The following is a 12,709-nucleotide window of genomic DNA, read 5'->3' as shown; positions in this document are numbered from 1 at the left end:
AATACCTACTTCTGCCTAATTAAAACATGAATAAATAAAATTATAAAATATATGCTCCTGCTACACGTATATATATATATATATATATATATATATATATATATATATATATATATATATATATATATTCCATCATTGTACTGCAACAGCAACATCATAGACTATATTCATGTCAATGGATAAACAACAACTCACTGTGCAAAAACGACTGTTTTTATTATTATTCAATATAGTCCATATTCAGTACTGTATGTGCAAACTGCTTGATTTCTTGTTCTATTACCTCATTTTTTTTTTACATTACTGTCTTTCTACTCCATTACTGAACACTACTGTTAGGCAAACCGACACCAACTACGCTTGCGCGCTCAAGGTATCACGGTACCAATTGTTTTTCCATATGCCTCAATGCTAATGTTTTGTGAAATAAATATACTTTCTATCCTACCTCAGCATGCATGTCACACACTGTCATAGAGAACAATATTATATTACCAATTTGACAAGGACAAAACCAGGTACTCCATTGCGTTTAAGAGACATAACTCTGCTGAAACTAGACAGGTGTAAGAGTTATCTAGTCACAACAGACAGTTTCAGCCATGTGTACCACATTTTAAACAAATCATAAAAAAATACAAAATATGATCTAGATATGAATTAACATAACCTCACATGTTGTCAAGGGGCTCAACTTTTTTTAACAGAAAGTACAACTCTTACATAATGCACCAATCACAGCTAGCTTTGTTCGTTAGTTCTGAATGTAAAGCTCCACCCACCTCAACTTGCGCAATTGGTACCATTATACCTTCGACATATGAAGTTAATCTATTGTTCGTTGTAATAGTATCAGCTGTGAGAACATGTCACCCTGTAAGTATATATTTCCTTTTCCGTCCGCTTCTGCAAAGTAAGAGAGCCATTTCCCACGGGAGCAACTACCACAGTTAGACAAATAAGTTTGCTTTCGTTTCTTCTGTGTCCAAAACAGTCATATGGACAGCTAGCTACGATGTCGTAGCCTCAACTTGATTTGTTGTGGTTGAGGCTACGAACTGATCCCATATCATGTAATGGAGCAAAAAAATTTGTCACTAAAGTCAGAAAAACAAACAGTGTAGAAATCAGATACATGACAGATAACGCGAAACTCTCGCCGTGACCCCTTTTCTACGTAAGTCTTGCCAGACCATATTTTGGATTTTCTACGTTATACAATTATCAATTAAATGCGAATAATTGCTTCCTGGTGGAATTTCAAAGTTGCCGATAAACCGTATTTACTTTTAATGCGCAGAATTTCTGACCCAAACGGCGCCAAAATTTTGCTACGATTTGTTTACATTTCCAAAAAAAGGCAACAATGTCCTTATATGGCACACAAACAAACGAGGCTGAGAACGGAAGTAATCATTATTTGAAATAATATGGTGGACGATCTAAACGAAAATATCGGCTAAAAAAGGTAAACGAGATTTTACAACTATTTCTACAATGATTTTCGATACTTCCGGTATTAAATAAGAGGACTACTCAATTTATTGGATTACATGAAAGGAATATGTTTAAAGTTTTATTTTTAGGCTAAAGGAGCGCTGGGTGTGAATCACACCCGGCTTGCTCCATTAACACGTATATGCTCATGTTAGTACCCTGTCCACGAGGTTCGAGTAAGGGTACTAATATTAGTACTAATGGACAGCGTTCTTTTGCATACCAGGGCCCAGCAACGTGTAATGAATTGCCCACTGAACTTAGACACAGTGATCCCATTCAAGAGGGCCCTCAAAACTGACTTATTTTGACTGCAAGAACAAACTTAAAGACCTAATAATGTTTCCTACCTTAAATATTCTCTGCATGTTTTTTAGGTTTTCTAATTTCATGGTCGTTTTTGTAATCATAGCATTATATGTTTTTTATCTTATAGATGTTGTCTAATGTTGTAAAGCGCTTAGAGCTTCTAAAGATTAGGCACTATACAAATTCCTCTTTATTATTGTTATATAAAAAGCAATTGTGTGATGAAAAGGAGTTTTATCACTGTTGCGTAACGATTTACACAAAAGATATCATGTTTAGCAAAGGAATTGTCATTTCATAGCTTATATATATATATATATATATATATATATATATATATATATATATATATATATATATATATACACACACACACACACACAGAATTGGGATATATATTCTTTTAAAAACACAAAGGCCGAAAATTCAGTGCAACTAGTTTCATATTTAATGTATGCTTCTTCAGGCACAAAATGTTTTGAAAGAAACAAATAACGTCTTTTATTTTAAAATAACAATTACGTCATAAGGTAACATCATAAATTATAAAATAAACAATACCAGCACATAGAACATGTGACCGGTTTCGCTTTAATGCGTCTGATGAAGCATTAAAGCGAAACCGGTCACACATTCTACATGTTGGTGTTGTTTATTTTATAATTTGTCATAAATTATAGTCAACGTCACAACAATATATATATATATATATATATATATATATATATATATATATATATATATATATATATATATACACACTGCTGTCTGGCATTTCTGCGCACCTAAGGTTTTCATTTCCAGTATTGAACCAAAACGCATACGGAATTCGAGCGATTGACAAAAATAAAATACAGCAGTGCTTACCATTTGAAAAGATACAATGGTCACCAGAATATTCTGTTCAAAATAATATTAATTTTGGACACAGAGGATACCACCCCTTCTGTTTTCCTGACTCGGGATATGTCGGCCTATTCTGCGCATAGCTTTGAAAAGATGTAATGTTTATCCATTGGGCTACAGAAATGGAATATATTACTTTGGACTGTTTCTGTCAGCAGTTCAGTCGAGTAATTAAGTCAGGTTTATAGCTAGTTTTACAAAATTCAGCATAAAAATGCTAATAAATGGCAAGAGGTATTAAGCAAACTAAACCGATGTAAAAAAAAGTAAAGTTCAACATTGTATGAAAAAGAAGCTATTACGTGGAAGAGAAACAACAATGAATAGGATGTAATGTGATTACAATGTCTTGTTGATGGGGAAAAATTGCTACAGAATTTATTAACAGACTATAAGCCGAGGAATGTGTTGATAATTTGTTATAGCGACAAGTAGACACGTTGGGTAGCAGACAATTTTGTACGTGTGGGACAACTTATCGCAAAATTGGAAACTGGGATTAAAATAGTTTTGTTTTAAGGTATACATTTCCATCTTTTATATAATGTATTTATTTGTATTATTCTAAAAGATAAATAGTAAATCGAATTTTCTGGGTTACAGATTCAAGTGGGTCTTCACGTTGCCATTTAGAAATGACATTTTTATGAGCATTTCGAGTCTAACTGTGGGTTATTTTTGTACACTTTATGAATATCACTTTTCTTAATTAATATACAATTATTCTTTCTGGATACAAAATGGATTTTTGACCCAAAATAGCACGTGATCCAATGTTTACCGAAATGACGTATCGTTGCGCAGAATTGGCCGACATGGCGGGTATATATGAGGGCGGTCTACAGATATTATGAACTTCTGAGAAAGTAGTGGGTGTAAGGTGAAGTTGTTCACATTTGCAACATGCACAGTGGAGAGAATGTTGGCATTCCTGTTACTTTCATCTACTGCAGCTGAAATTTCATTGGATATTATACATTATACATGAAGAGATTGAAAAGAACTAAGCACACAGCAAACTAAAATGACTGCTTTCTTGTGCAAAAAAAATCAGCCTGCATTAGCCTAAAGTACACTATCTTAAGCAGTTATTAAAATAGGGAAAATTAATGTTGCCAGACTAGACAATAACAGCTTCTGAAAGTGCAGTGAATGAATTACTAAATATATCAAATGTAAAATAAAGTTATCACCTCTTTTTTTTCACAATTTACCTCTGAAGTCCAGGAAGTGAAAATGAGCAATCGGGGCTAGCAGTTTTTTGAGAGGTGCACATTTGAAGTTAGGCCAAGCCATATACTCTATAACCCATATTAAACCCATCAATCGGGGCCCAGAGTGGGCGAGTGGTCCAAAGTGCTCACCATTCCAGATCACTGCCATCTCACCTCTGTCTGCGTGGGTTTGAGTCCAAGGCTCTGGTTGCTTGGGTACATGGGAAGGCCTGTCAGTAGCTTCTCGTGGGTCGGTGGTTCTTCCCTGGGTTTTCCAGGGTTCTTCCTCCACCAGTTACACTGGCCGCCATGTATAGCCTATCTTGTGCCGAAAAATGGCATTAAACCCTAGAACAACACGCATCAATCATATACCAAAATAAAGGGAATTAAAGGTTCTTTGAATAATGCCTAAGATATACAAGGTCTTTTCTAAATAGGCAGTATAACCAGTGAGGACACCCAGGGAAATTCATTTTCTTTAAAATTCTAACCCTATGCAAAATATGAAACTGTAGAGTGCCACCTTAAAACAAATGTGAAAATATTTGCAATTATTTTTCTTATTTTCATATCATTATGTATCATGTTCTGAACAAAATGGTACATTATCATTGATTTTATGCATGAAAATAAGCTAATTTTGCTTTGTTTGCTCTTGCTTACACAATATGCCTTGAGGCAGTATTGTGTGTGTAATGACATTTATTATGGGGAAATTAGAAGTCTTAGGATACTGTAGTGAAGACAAATTAAATTTAAAGCTGTTGCATTAAGTAAAAGAAATACATGTATATAGTTTAGATGTTTCTTTTCAGTTATTTGTAGCGAAATAAGGAAATAAATGTTGACAAAGCAAATTCACTTTCTTCAATGTTAAACAAACAATAAGCAAATATTCTAAACTTTGTTCGTTGACCTCCATTAACCTGATCTGTTCCATCCCTTTTCACATTGCAAAATTTATCAGTGACATCTGAGGAACAATTATGACAAGTTTCATGATCCTGTCTTTCATCATAATATTGGTTGCTATATTAAAAAAATGTAATGTGCAATTTTAAAATAAGTCACTTTTCATCATACGTGGTTGGGGTGTTGGGCTTGTGTGGGACTCTCACTAATATATACTGTTCTGTGGGGGAAATACAGGAGAATTATTCAGATGGACTGTTTTGATGCTTGTGACTTAAATGTTTCAGTCATAAAGCCAAAATCAAATCATACAAAAATAATACCTGTGTTCTTTGGGGGGTGGGGGCGCACAACAGATATCATGAACTGAGAAAGTGGTGGGTGTAAGGTGAAGTTGTTTACATTTGCAACATGCGCAATAGAGAGAATGTTGGCATACCTCTGTTACTTTCATCTACTGTAGCTGAAATTTCATTGGATATTGTACTTGAAGAGATTGTAACTGATCTAAGCACACAGCTAACTAAAATGACTGCTCCCTTGTGCTAAAAAACTCAGCCTGAATTAGTCTAAAGTAAACTGTCTTTAGCAGTTATTAAAATAGGGATAATTAAATTTGCCAGACTAGACAATAACAGCTTCAGAAAGTGCAATGAATGAATTACCAAATATATCAAATGTATAAAAAAAAAGTTATCAGCTGTTTTTTTTTCACTTTATCTTTGAAGTCCAGGAAGTGATAATGACCAAGCGGAGCATGCAGTTTTTTTTAGAGGCGATGCTTTTTTAATGGTTCTATTTTCTCTGCGGCCTGGGAGGTACACAGCGACAACCTGCGGGCAAAACAGTGAACATTATGCATATGAGGATTTTCCCTTCTCAATATTGCAGCTGCTCCTTTTCCCTTGCCCATCATAGCAGATGCTCCGTCTGACCCCAAACTCATTATTTTTGCCATTGGAACACGCTTGCCTGACATTTCTTTCAAAACGGGTGCGGCGATTTCCTTCCCAGTGGAGGGGCCCCGAGTGGTCTAAATCGCTCTCCATTACAGATCACTGCCATCTCACCTCTGTCTGCGTAGGTTCGAGTCTTGGATTCGGCCAATGTGGGTATGTGAGAAAGCTTGCCAGTAGCTTCTTGAGGGTCAGTGTTTCTTTCTGGGAATTTCTCGGGTTTTCCTCCACCATTAATACTGGCCGCCATGTATAGCCTATTGTGTGCTGAAAAAATGGTGTTAATCCTACAACAACAACAACCTTCCCAGAGGCATCTAAGCATTCAACATTGCACACATAATAACACTGGAATAAAGTCTTCATTCAATGCCTGAACATACATGACCAGCCTTTTCCTGTTGGAAATGTCATTGCTCTCATCTGCAAGTAATGTTACCACAGGAGATTTCTTAATTTTAACAGCTTTGTTAGCAAACTGCTATTGACTCTTAGAACGTCAAGATCTTGAATTCCCAATTCATGTAAAAGATTCACAAAAGACTTAAATTTGTTCAATGTGATGTCTTCATCTGCCATCCATTTAACAACCTTCAGTAAGACAGTTATGGCTTTGTCTTGATCTGATATGAGCTTTGCACTACATTTTTCAAAGTTCGTAACTCAGTGACTATTAGACATAATTTGTGGTCAGCGAGATCTGCATGTCTGGTTAACGTTGAATTTTGAAAATTTCTGTTCCTAGCAATCTTGTTCATACCATTTACCTTTTTGTTGTCTGTGCATATCTCACAATACATAAGGTCCTCATTTTTATTTGCACAGCCATTGTCATATCGCAACCACGACTACAATTTTAGCCGCTTCAGCTGAAACTGTCAAACTTTTGCAAATTTTTACATTACGCTGGAGGGTGAGCACACGTTTGCATCCTGAACATCAGATGAAGAAACCGAATGCTGCTGATTAGTGGAATTTGAATCTTGAAACAAAATATCCAATGTCCTTTGCTTAGGGTCGATTTTCAACATCTTCTTTGGTGGCATTTTAACCAGAAACATAGGGGAACTGATGATTTCCCATAATAGTATGAGGGCAGGGGCCAGTTTGGCCCTGTACATTAGGTATATCTTGTTTGGTATCTTTATATATGTAGACCGGTTTTAATCAGTATTTGTTGAATGTAAACACTTTAAGCCTCCACTTTCAGTGTTGTTGACTGTTGACATGATTTGCTTGCACTCAACAAATTACTGAGCACGTGACATGGACTCTTTATGTCTGTAAATGGTATATGTAATGGAAATGACGTCAAGTTGGTTACTTATTCATTATTCTCAGTTGAGTAAGGAATAAGTAACCTGACAGGGCTGACCTGAAGCCAATTGAACAGCGTAACTGTTAATCCAGTGTTACAGAAAGACATAAAAACACTTTGTGGGAGGGGCATCTGTTTGGTGTCTCCCCCCCCCCCCAAAAAAAAAAAATCCAAGGGACCCTGCCAAAGTGATCCAAATGGGACCCCATTTGCTAAGGCCATTACAGAGTAACCAGTTACCAATTCAACAAGGAATAAGTAACCAGTTGCATATTCCCAATTCAACTATTTCTACATACATTTCACTACTTATTCATTCTTTATTCCCAATATTGGTTACCATTTACTTATTGCTGATTGAAAGCACTTTAGGGCATTAACTTTTATTATTCTAACATAGTTGGAGAAATACAAGTGTTCTTTTGTTACCAGCTATATAAAGCTGAATACAGACAGATTATGGACTATGTTTTGGAAGGGTTAGGGATATTGTTAAGTATATATGTTTAGCAATTTGAGATACAGGGCCAGATTAACCATAGGGCAAAGTGGGCAACATACCCAGGGCCCCCGAGGCTCAAGGGGCTCCATATATTATTGTCTAATTTCACTGGCAGGGCCCCAGAGTCTCAAGGGGCCCTGTACATTATCATTGGATTTCACAGGCAAGGCTCAAGGGGCCCTGTATATTATCATCTGATTTCACAAGGAGTGTTGTTAATAGTACTGTAACCATATCTATGGGCTCCTATGTTGGCTGTGCCCAGGGCCCCCAAAGGCCTTAATATGGCCCTGTTGATTCGGCTAGCGTGGGTAGGTGGGAAAGCCTGCCAGTAGCTTCTCGTGGGTCGGTGGTTCTTCCCTGGGTTTTCCAGGGTTCTTCCTCCACCAGTTATACTGGCCGCCATGTATAGCCTATCTTGTGCTGAAAAATGATGTTAAACCCTAGAACAACAGCAACAACAACAACAACTGGCCCTGTTGAGATAGGATTAACTATTTGTTTGGGCATTGTCTTGTGTATAGCATGAAGTATTAGTAATCGGATTCGAAATGTTTACTTCTGACCAATGTAAATATGACCCTACTCACACCCCAAAAAAAACATACAAGTGTGAAATTGGAGATTTCTCTTGTGTGGATAATATGTGCTTAAAGAAGAATTATTTGGAGTATTTCTAAGATTAAAGAAAATAAACTAGGTAGCAAGCAACATTAGTTGAAAGAATCACTTTCAGTTCAAAACTGAAAAAGAAATTCACAAATCCATTCAAAACATGCCATGTAAGATGTGTTCTAAATCTGTACAAGTCTATTCATGGTGTAATGAAGTCCATAAAATACTGAAACACTGAAAACCACACACAGTCCTCATATTCTAAACAAAACGAACAATTTTCTTTAAAGAAGTACTAAGAATGACTAAAAAAAACCTTTGTATCACCACCAAAATGAGAGGTAAATATGCTCTTAAATAGACAGGGACTACAATCCCAAAAGTAGTAATTGTGATCTGTTTATTATAATTGGGTCACAATTTTTTTTATTTTGGTTCAGCACTCTGTAGTCCCAGTCTATTTTTAGAGCACTTTTTCCTTGTTTTGGTGGTGATACAAAATGCAGCAAGAGGGGGATGCTGACCCTGTTATAAAGGCGATTCCCCGCCTTAAAATAATATTAATTTGTTTAATACCGAAGGCCAATCTGAGCCTTGTATGTAAACCTGGTTGGAAAAGGAGGGGCATAGACCCTCAAAAAAATGACAATGACTTTGCGGGGGGGGGGGATCAAGTCCCCAAGTTTGCAATCTGACCAAAAAAATCTAGGAGAACAATTATACGAATTACCACCAGCCAAAAAGGACCACAAGACATCAGAGTGATAAATTCACGATTACCGGTTTATAAAGCTATCTACAGAGATGGACTCAGCTATTGTGTTCAAGGTTTATTCAGAAGGATAGCCCCAAAAGCTGTCCCAATTGCAAAACAGTTATGAATGAAAGCCATCGACTTTGTGATAAAGGTATTGGCACTGTTGTTGATGTTGCTGGTAAAGCATTCTCAGCTATCAAGGACAGACTCACGCAAATAGCGTGACCAAAACCACTGTTGGTAAAACTGCCCAGCACCAAAGTGATGCCAGCAAGTGTATGTAAACTAATAAATCAAGCTGCAAGAGAAAAGTTGAAAGTAAGATCTGGCAGGCCATCACTGACAAAACAACAAGCCATCAGGAGAGAAAAATATGACCACAAGTCTGATAGCGGGAAGTGGTCTGGCTCGGACCTCGTTTTAAACAACAAATAATAGAATAAAATGTTGAGGCGTGTATCTGATTCCGTATTTGACATGGATGTGCCAGTCCTCAAAGATGAATCAGTGTGTGATTATCAGTATTATTCTTATGATGCGTGGACGAATCAAGCTCTAAGTACAAGATATAAGTATATATTTCCTGCCTGCCGAGGCATTCATGGAGATCGAAGGAAAATGTTTGAAAGCAGGCGATACTGCATACGAAATTGTAAATGGGACTTGGTTTTGTTAATAGTGGTGTTTTGGCGTTATGCAACAGTGCCATATACAGCACTGATGGAAAGCATATTGAATCATGTCTCGAAAATGTTGACTTTGCCATGACAATACTGGGCCTGGCAAGATATTCCAGTGATTATTCACGATCTGCTGGTCTCTCAGTGATATTTGCAAAGGATACCATTGACCATCCAGAGAAGCGCAACATAACAATGAACGCCGTTGGAACCTAAGGCAAATCAATTAATGATAATTTAATAAAAGACCCGTCGAAAAGACAATGAAAAAGTATTATTTCTATTTGGCTAAATGGACTGTCACACAGCAGCTGCTTTGCAGTTTTCCCTCTTATTATTTATTTTGAAACAATGTTAGGCTATCAATATAAGATATGCACCGTATGATACAGGTCATAGCTGGGGTCTCTACAACAGCAAGCATGCAAATGACAGCTGGTAATAAGAATGGTAATAAACATACTTACATTTATACGTCTTGAATTTCCTCAAAATATACTTGCTTATTCCTGCAAATTCGAGTGACATCACCCATGTTATGGAAGACCTAATACACACTTAAACTACTTTAATTTCGAATACATTTCTAACTAAAATCACATTCTCCTTACTGCATTGAATTGACAGAAAATAAATCCAGTCCATCATAAGCAGAAAAGCAGAATTGACTTAGATTAACAGAAAAACAAAATCCATCCATTCTAGACTAGCAGCAGTTGCTTTTTCAATGCACTTTCATTCAAAATATGACAATAAAATGCAAGTTTAAGTAGACCAAAACGAGAATTTTTTAACAATACATGTAATTATAAGGTGGGGTTGGCTTGTACCCTCTCTCTCTCAGTGGATTATACTGACTTATAGCACTTAAGATTTAAGGTATACAAGTAAAGGACATGACTTGGTTAAGTCGAGGTGGTGAATTAGATGAAGGTTAAGTCAGCCTTTAGGTGTTGCAGATGGAGAGTTGCATAGAGATGCAACGCGAGTTCAGTCTAATGAAAATGAAGATGGGTGGTGAAGTAGCAACGTAACGGTTGAAGATGGGTGGTGAAGTAGTGACGTGATGGTTCTGAAGTAATATATTTTTATATAAATTTTGATGGAAAAATTGTGTATGTTTCCCAGATTAATCTGAACCATCATGATCTCGTTCACCTACACTTAGACACCGCAGTGATTGCTCAACAAAGGTCAGATCATATCGACCATTTTGGTAGCAGATGTCACTTCTTGAACAATAAGCAAATTCTGGAATTTCCTGTAATGTCAGGCAAACATACCAATTTCAATAGGAACTAATCATTGCAACGTGACTATGCAGATCTAGCATGGTTTGAGATATTGTATTAAAAATGTCACGCGATGGTGGACTCTGCTATATACAAGTGCTGTACAGGATAACAATGAAGTTAATCATTACATTTACGTGGCGCTATTTATAGGTATATAGCACACAGCATAAATAGCCAATCAGACTGCATAGCGCTCGCTGACCAAAGAGAGTGCAAGTACGGATTCATGTGAGAGTGGATGGGAAAACATTGGGATTGTGGAACAAATTTATGATGTCTTGGCTAAACTATACACAGTACGGGGTAATTTCATTACGGTATGGGAAAACATTGGGATTGTGGAATAAATTCATGATGTCTTGGCTAAACTATACACGGTACGGGGTAATTTCATTACGGTATGGGAAAACATTGGGATTGTGGAATAAATTCATGATGTCTTGGCTAAACTATACACGGTATGGGGTAATTTCATTACGGTACGGGAAAACATTGAGATTGTGGAATAAATTCATGATGTCTTGGCTAAACTGTACACAGTATGGGGTAATTTTTTTACGGTACGGGGAAAAAATGGGGATTGTGGAATAAGTTCATGATGTCTTGGCTATACACGGCACGGGGTAATTTCGTTACAATATGGCGTATTTTCGTTAGACTTTTAAGACCAACAGTATACAATATGCACAAAATGATCGCACAAAGTAGCAATATATACCGAATCTGTTTATACCATGGGGTCAAAACATCATGCAATGTATGCCAGTATACAAAGCGGTAACAAAATTCACATGCAAAAACACCGAAGAACATTTTCTGTTTAAGTAATATATGTGTGTGTGTGTGTGTGTAAAGCACATCTTACACATAGAAAATGATGCATAGTAATTCAGTTGTTAAGTCAGTGGCTACAGATGTAATTTTTATTGCAAATCTTTCAGCATGGCAGTCCGCAGCAATTTACACTGGCATCGGAGTTGTTGGTGCTGCAGCAGCCTCATTTGTTGCCATACCCATACTTAGCGCTGTAGGTTTTACATCAGCGGGAGTGGCAGCAGGAAGTGCAGCCGCTGCCATACAGTCGGGGATTGGAAATGTTGCCGCTGGATCATTCTTTGCTGCTGCACAATCGGCTGCGGCAACAGGAGCAGTAGGCGCTGCTGTCAAGGTGACTGGAGGAGTAGTAGCTGGAACAGTTGGCGCTCTAGTGAGAAGATTTCGCTAATTAAGGAAATTGCTTGGGAATTTATCGCCAAGAGCATGTTTTCCCCTCTTTTAAAAGAACTAAATGGAGTTGAGAGAGAAATAAACCATTATATCTATTTATTGGTACTGATTCCTTCCTTCCTTTTGTTCTTTCTTCATCCTTTCTTAAGATCATAAATATCGTACACCATATGACACCTACACTTAGATATATTTTATGTAGGTTTATCTCTGAAATACTACCTCATCCTAAGAAAAGCTTGCAATGATATATTTTCACGGTAGAGTTATAGATTTTTTTCTTCAAATCTTTGTTCCTTACACCCTGCATATTGTGGCCATATTACACTCACACTCTTCGCAATTTGTACATGTATATGCATCTCCAGACGATTAATTCAGTAATGCCAAATGTAGGCCACTGCATCACATTTTGGATGCTTTGATGACGTTTGAATTTGCATATGTTTGTTACAGAATGATCAGCTTACTGTAAATTGTTCTATACTTTGTAATTATTTTAAGATGTCATATTTACC

The 12,709-nt window shown here is 36.8% G+C and overlaps 1 protein-coding gene across 1 annotated transcript; it reads left to right on the top strand.

The window, feature by feature from the left end:
• Positions 1-753: 753 nt before the first annotated feature.
• LOC149776150 (uncharacterized) lies at positions 754-12,286 on the top strand. The gene is made up of 2 exons (XM_089942446.1): positions 754-876; positions 11,906-12,286. Exons 1-2 carry the CDS (start codon positions 867-869, stop codon positions 12,187-12,189), a joined length of 294 nt encoding a protein of 97 aa, XP_089798572.1. The 5' UTR covers positions 754-866; the 3' UTR covers positions 12,190-12,286.
• The last annotated feature ends 423 nt before the right edge of the window (positions 12,287-12,709 follow it).

This window comes from Sinohyriopsis cumingii, chromosome 18 (genome assembly GCF_028554795.1).
Source record: "Sinohyriopsis cumingii isolate HCF-2022 chromosome 18, ASM2855479v2, whole genome shotgun sequence".
In the NCBI taxonomy this organism is placed as follows: Eukaryota; Metazoa; Mollusca; class Bivalvia; order Unionida; family Unionidae; genus Sinohyriopsis; species Sinohyriopsis cumingii.
Note: the sequence above shows the minus strand (reverse complement) of the source record. Positions and strands in the feature narration are given on the sequence as shown.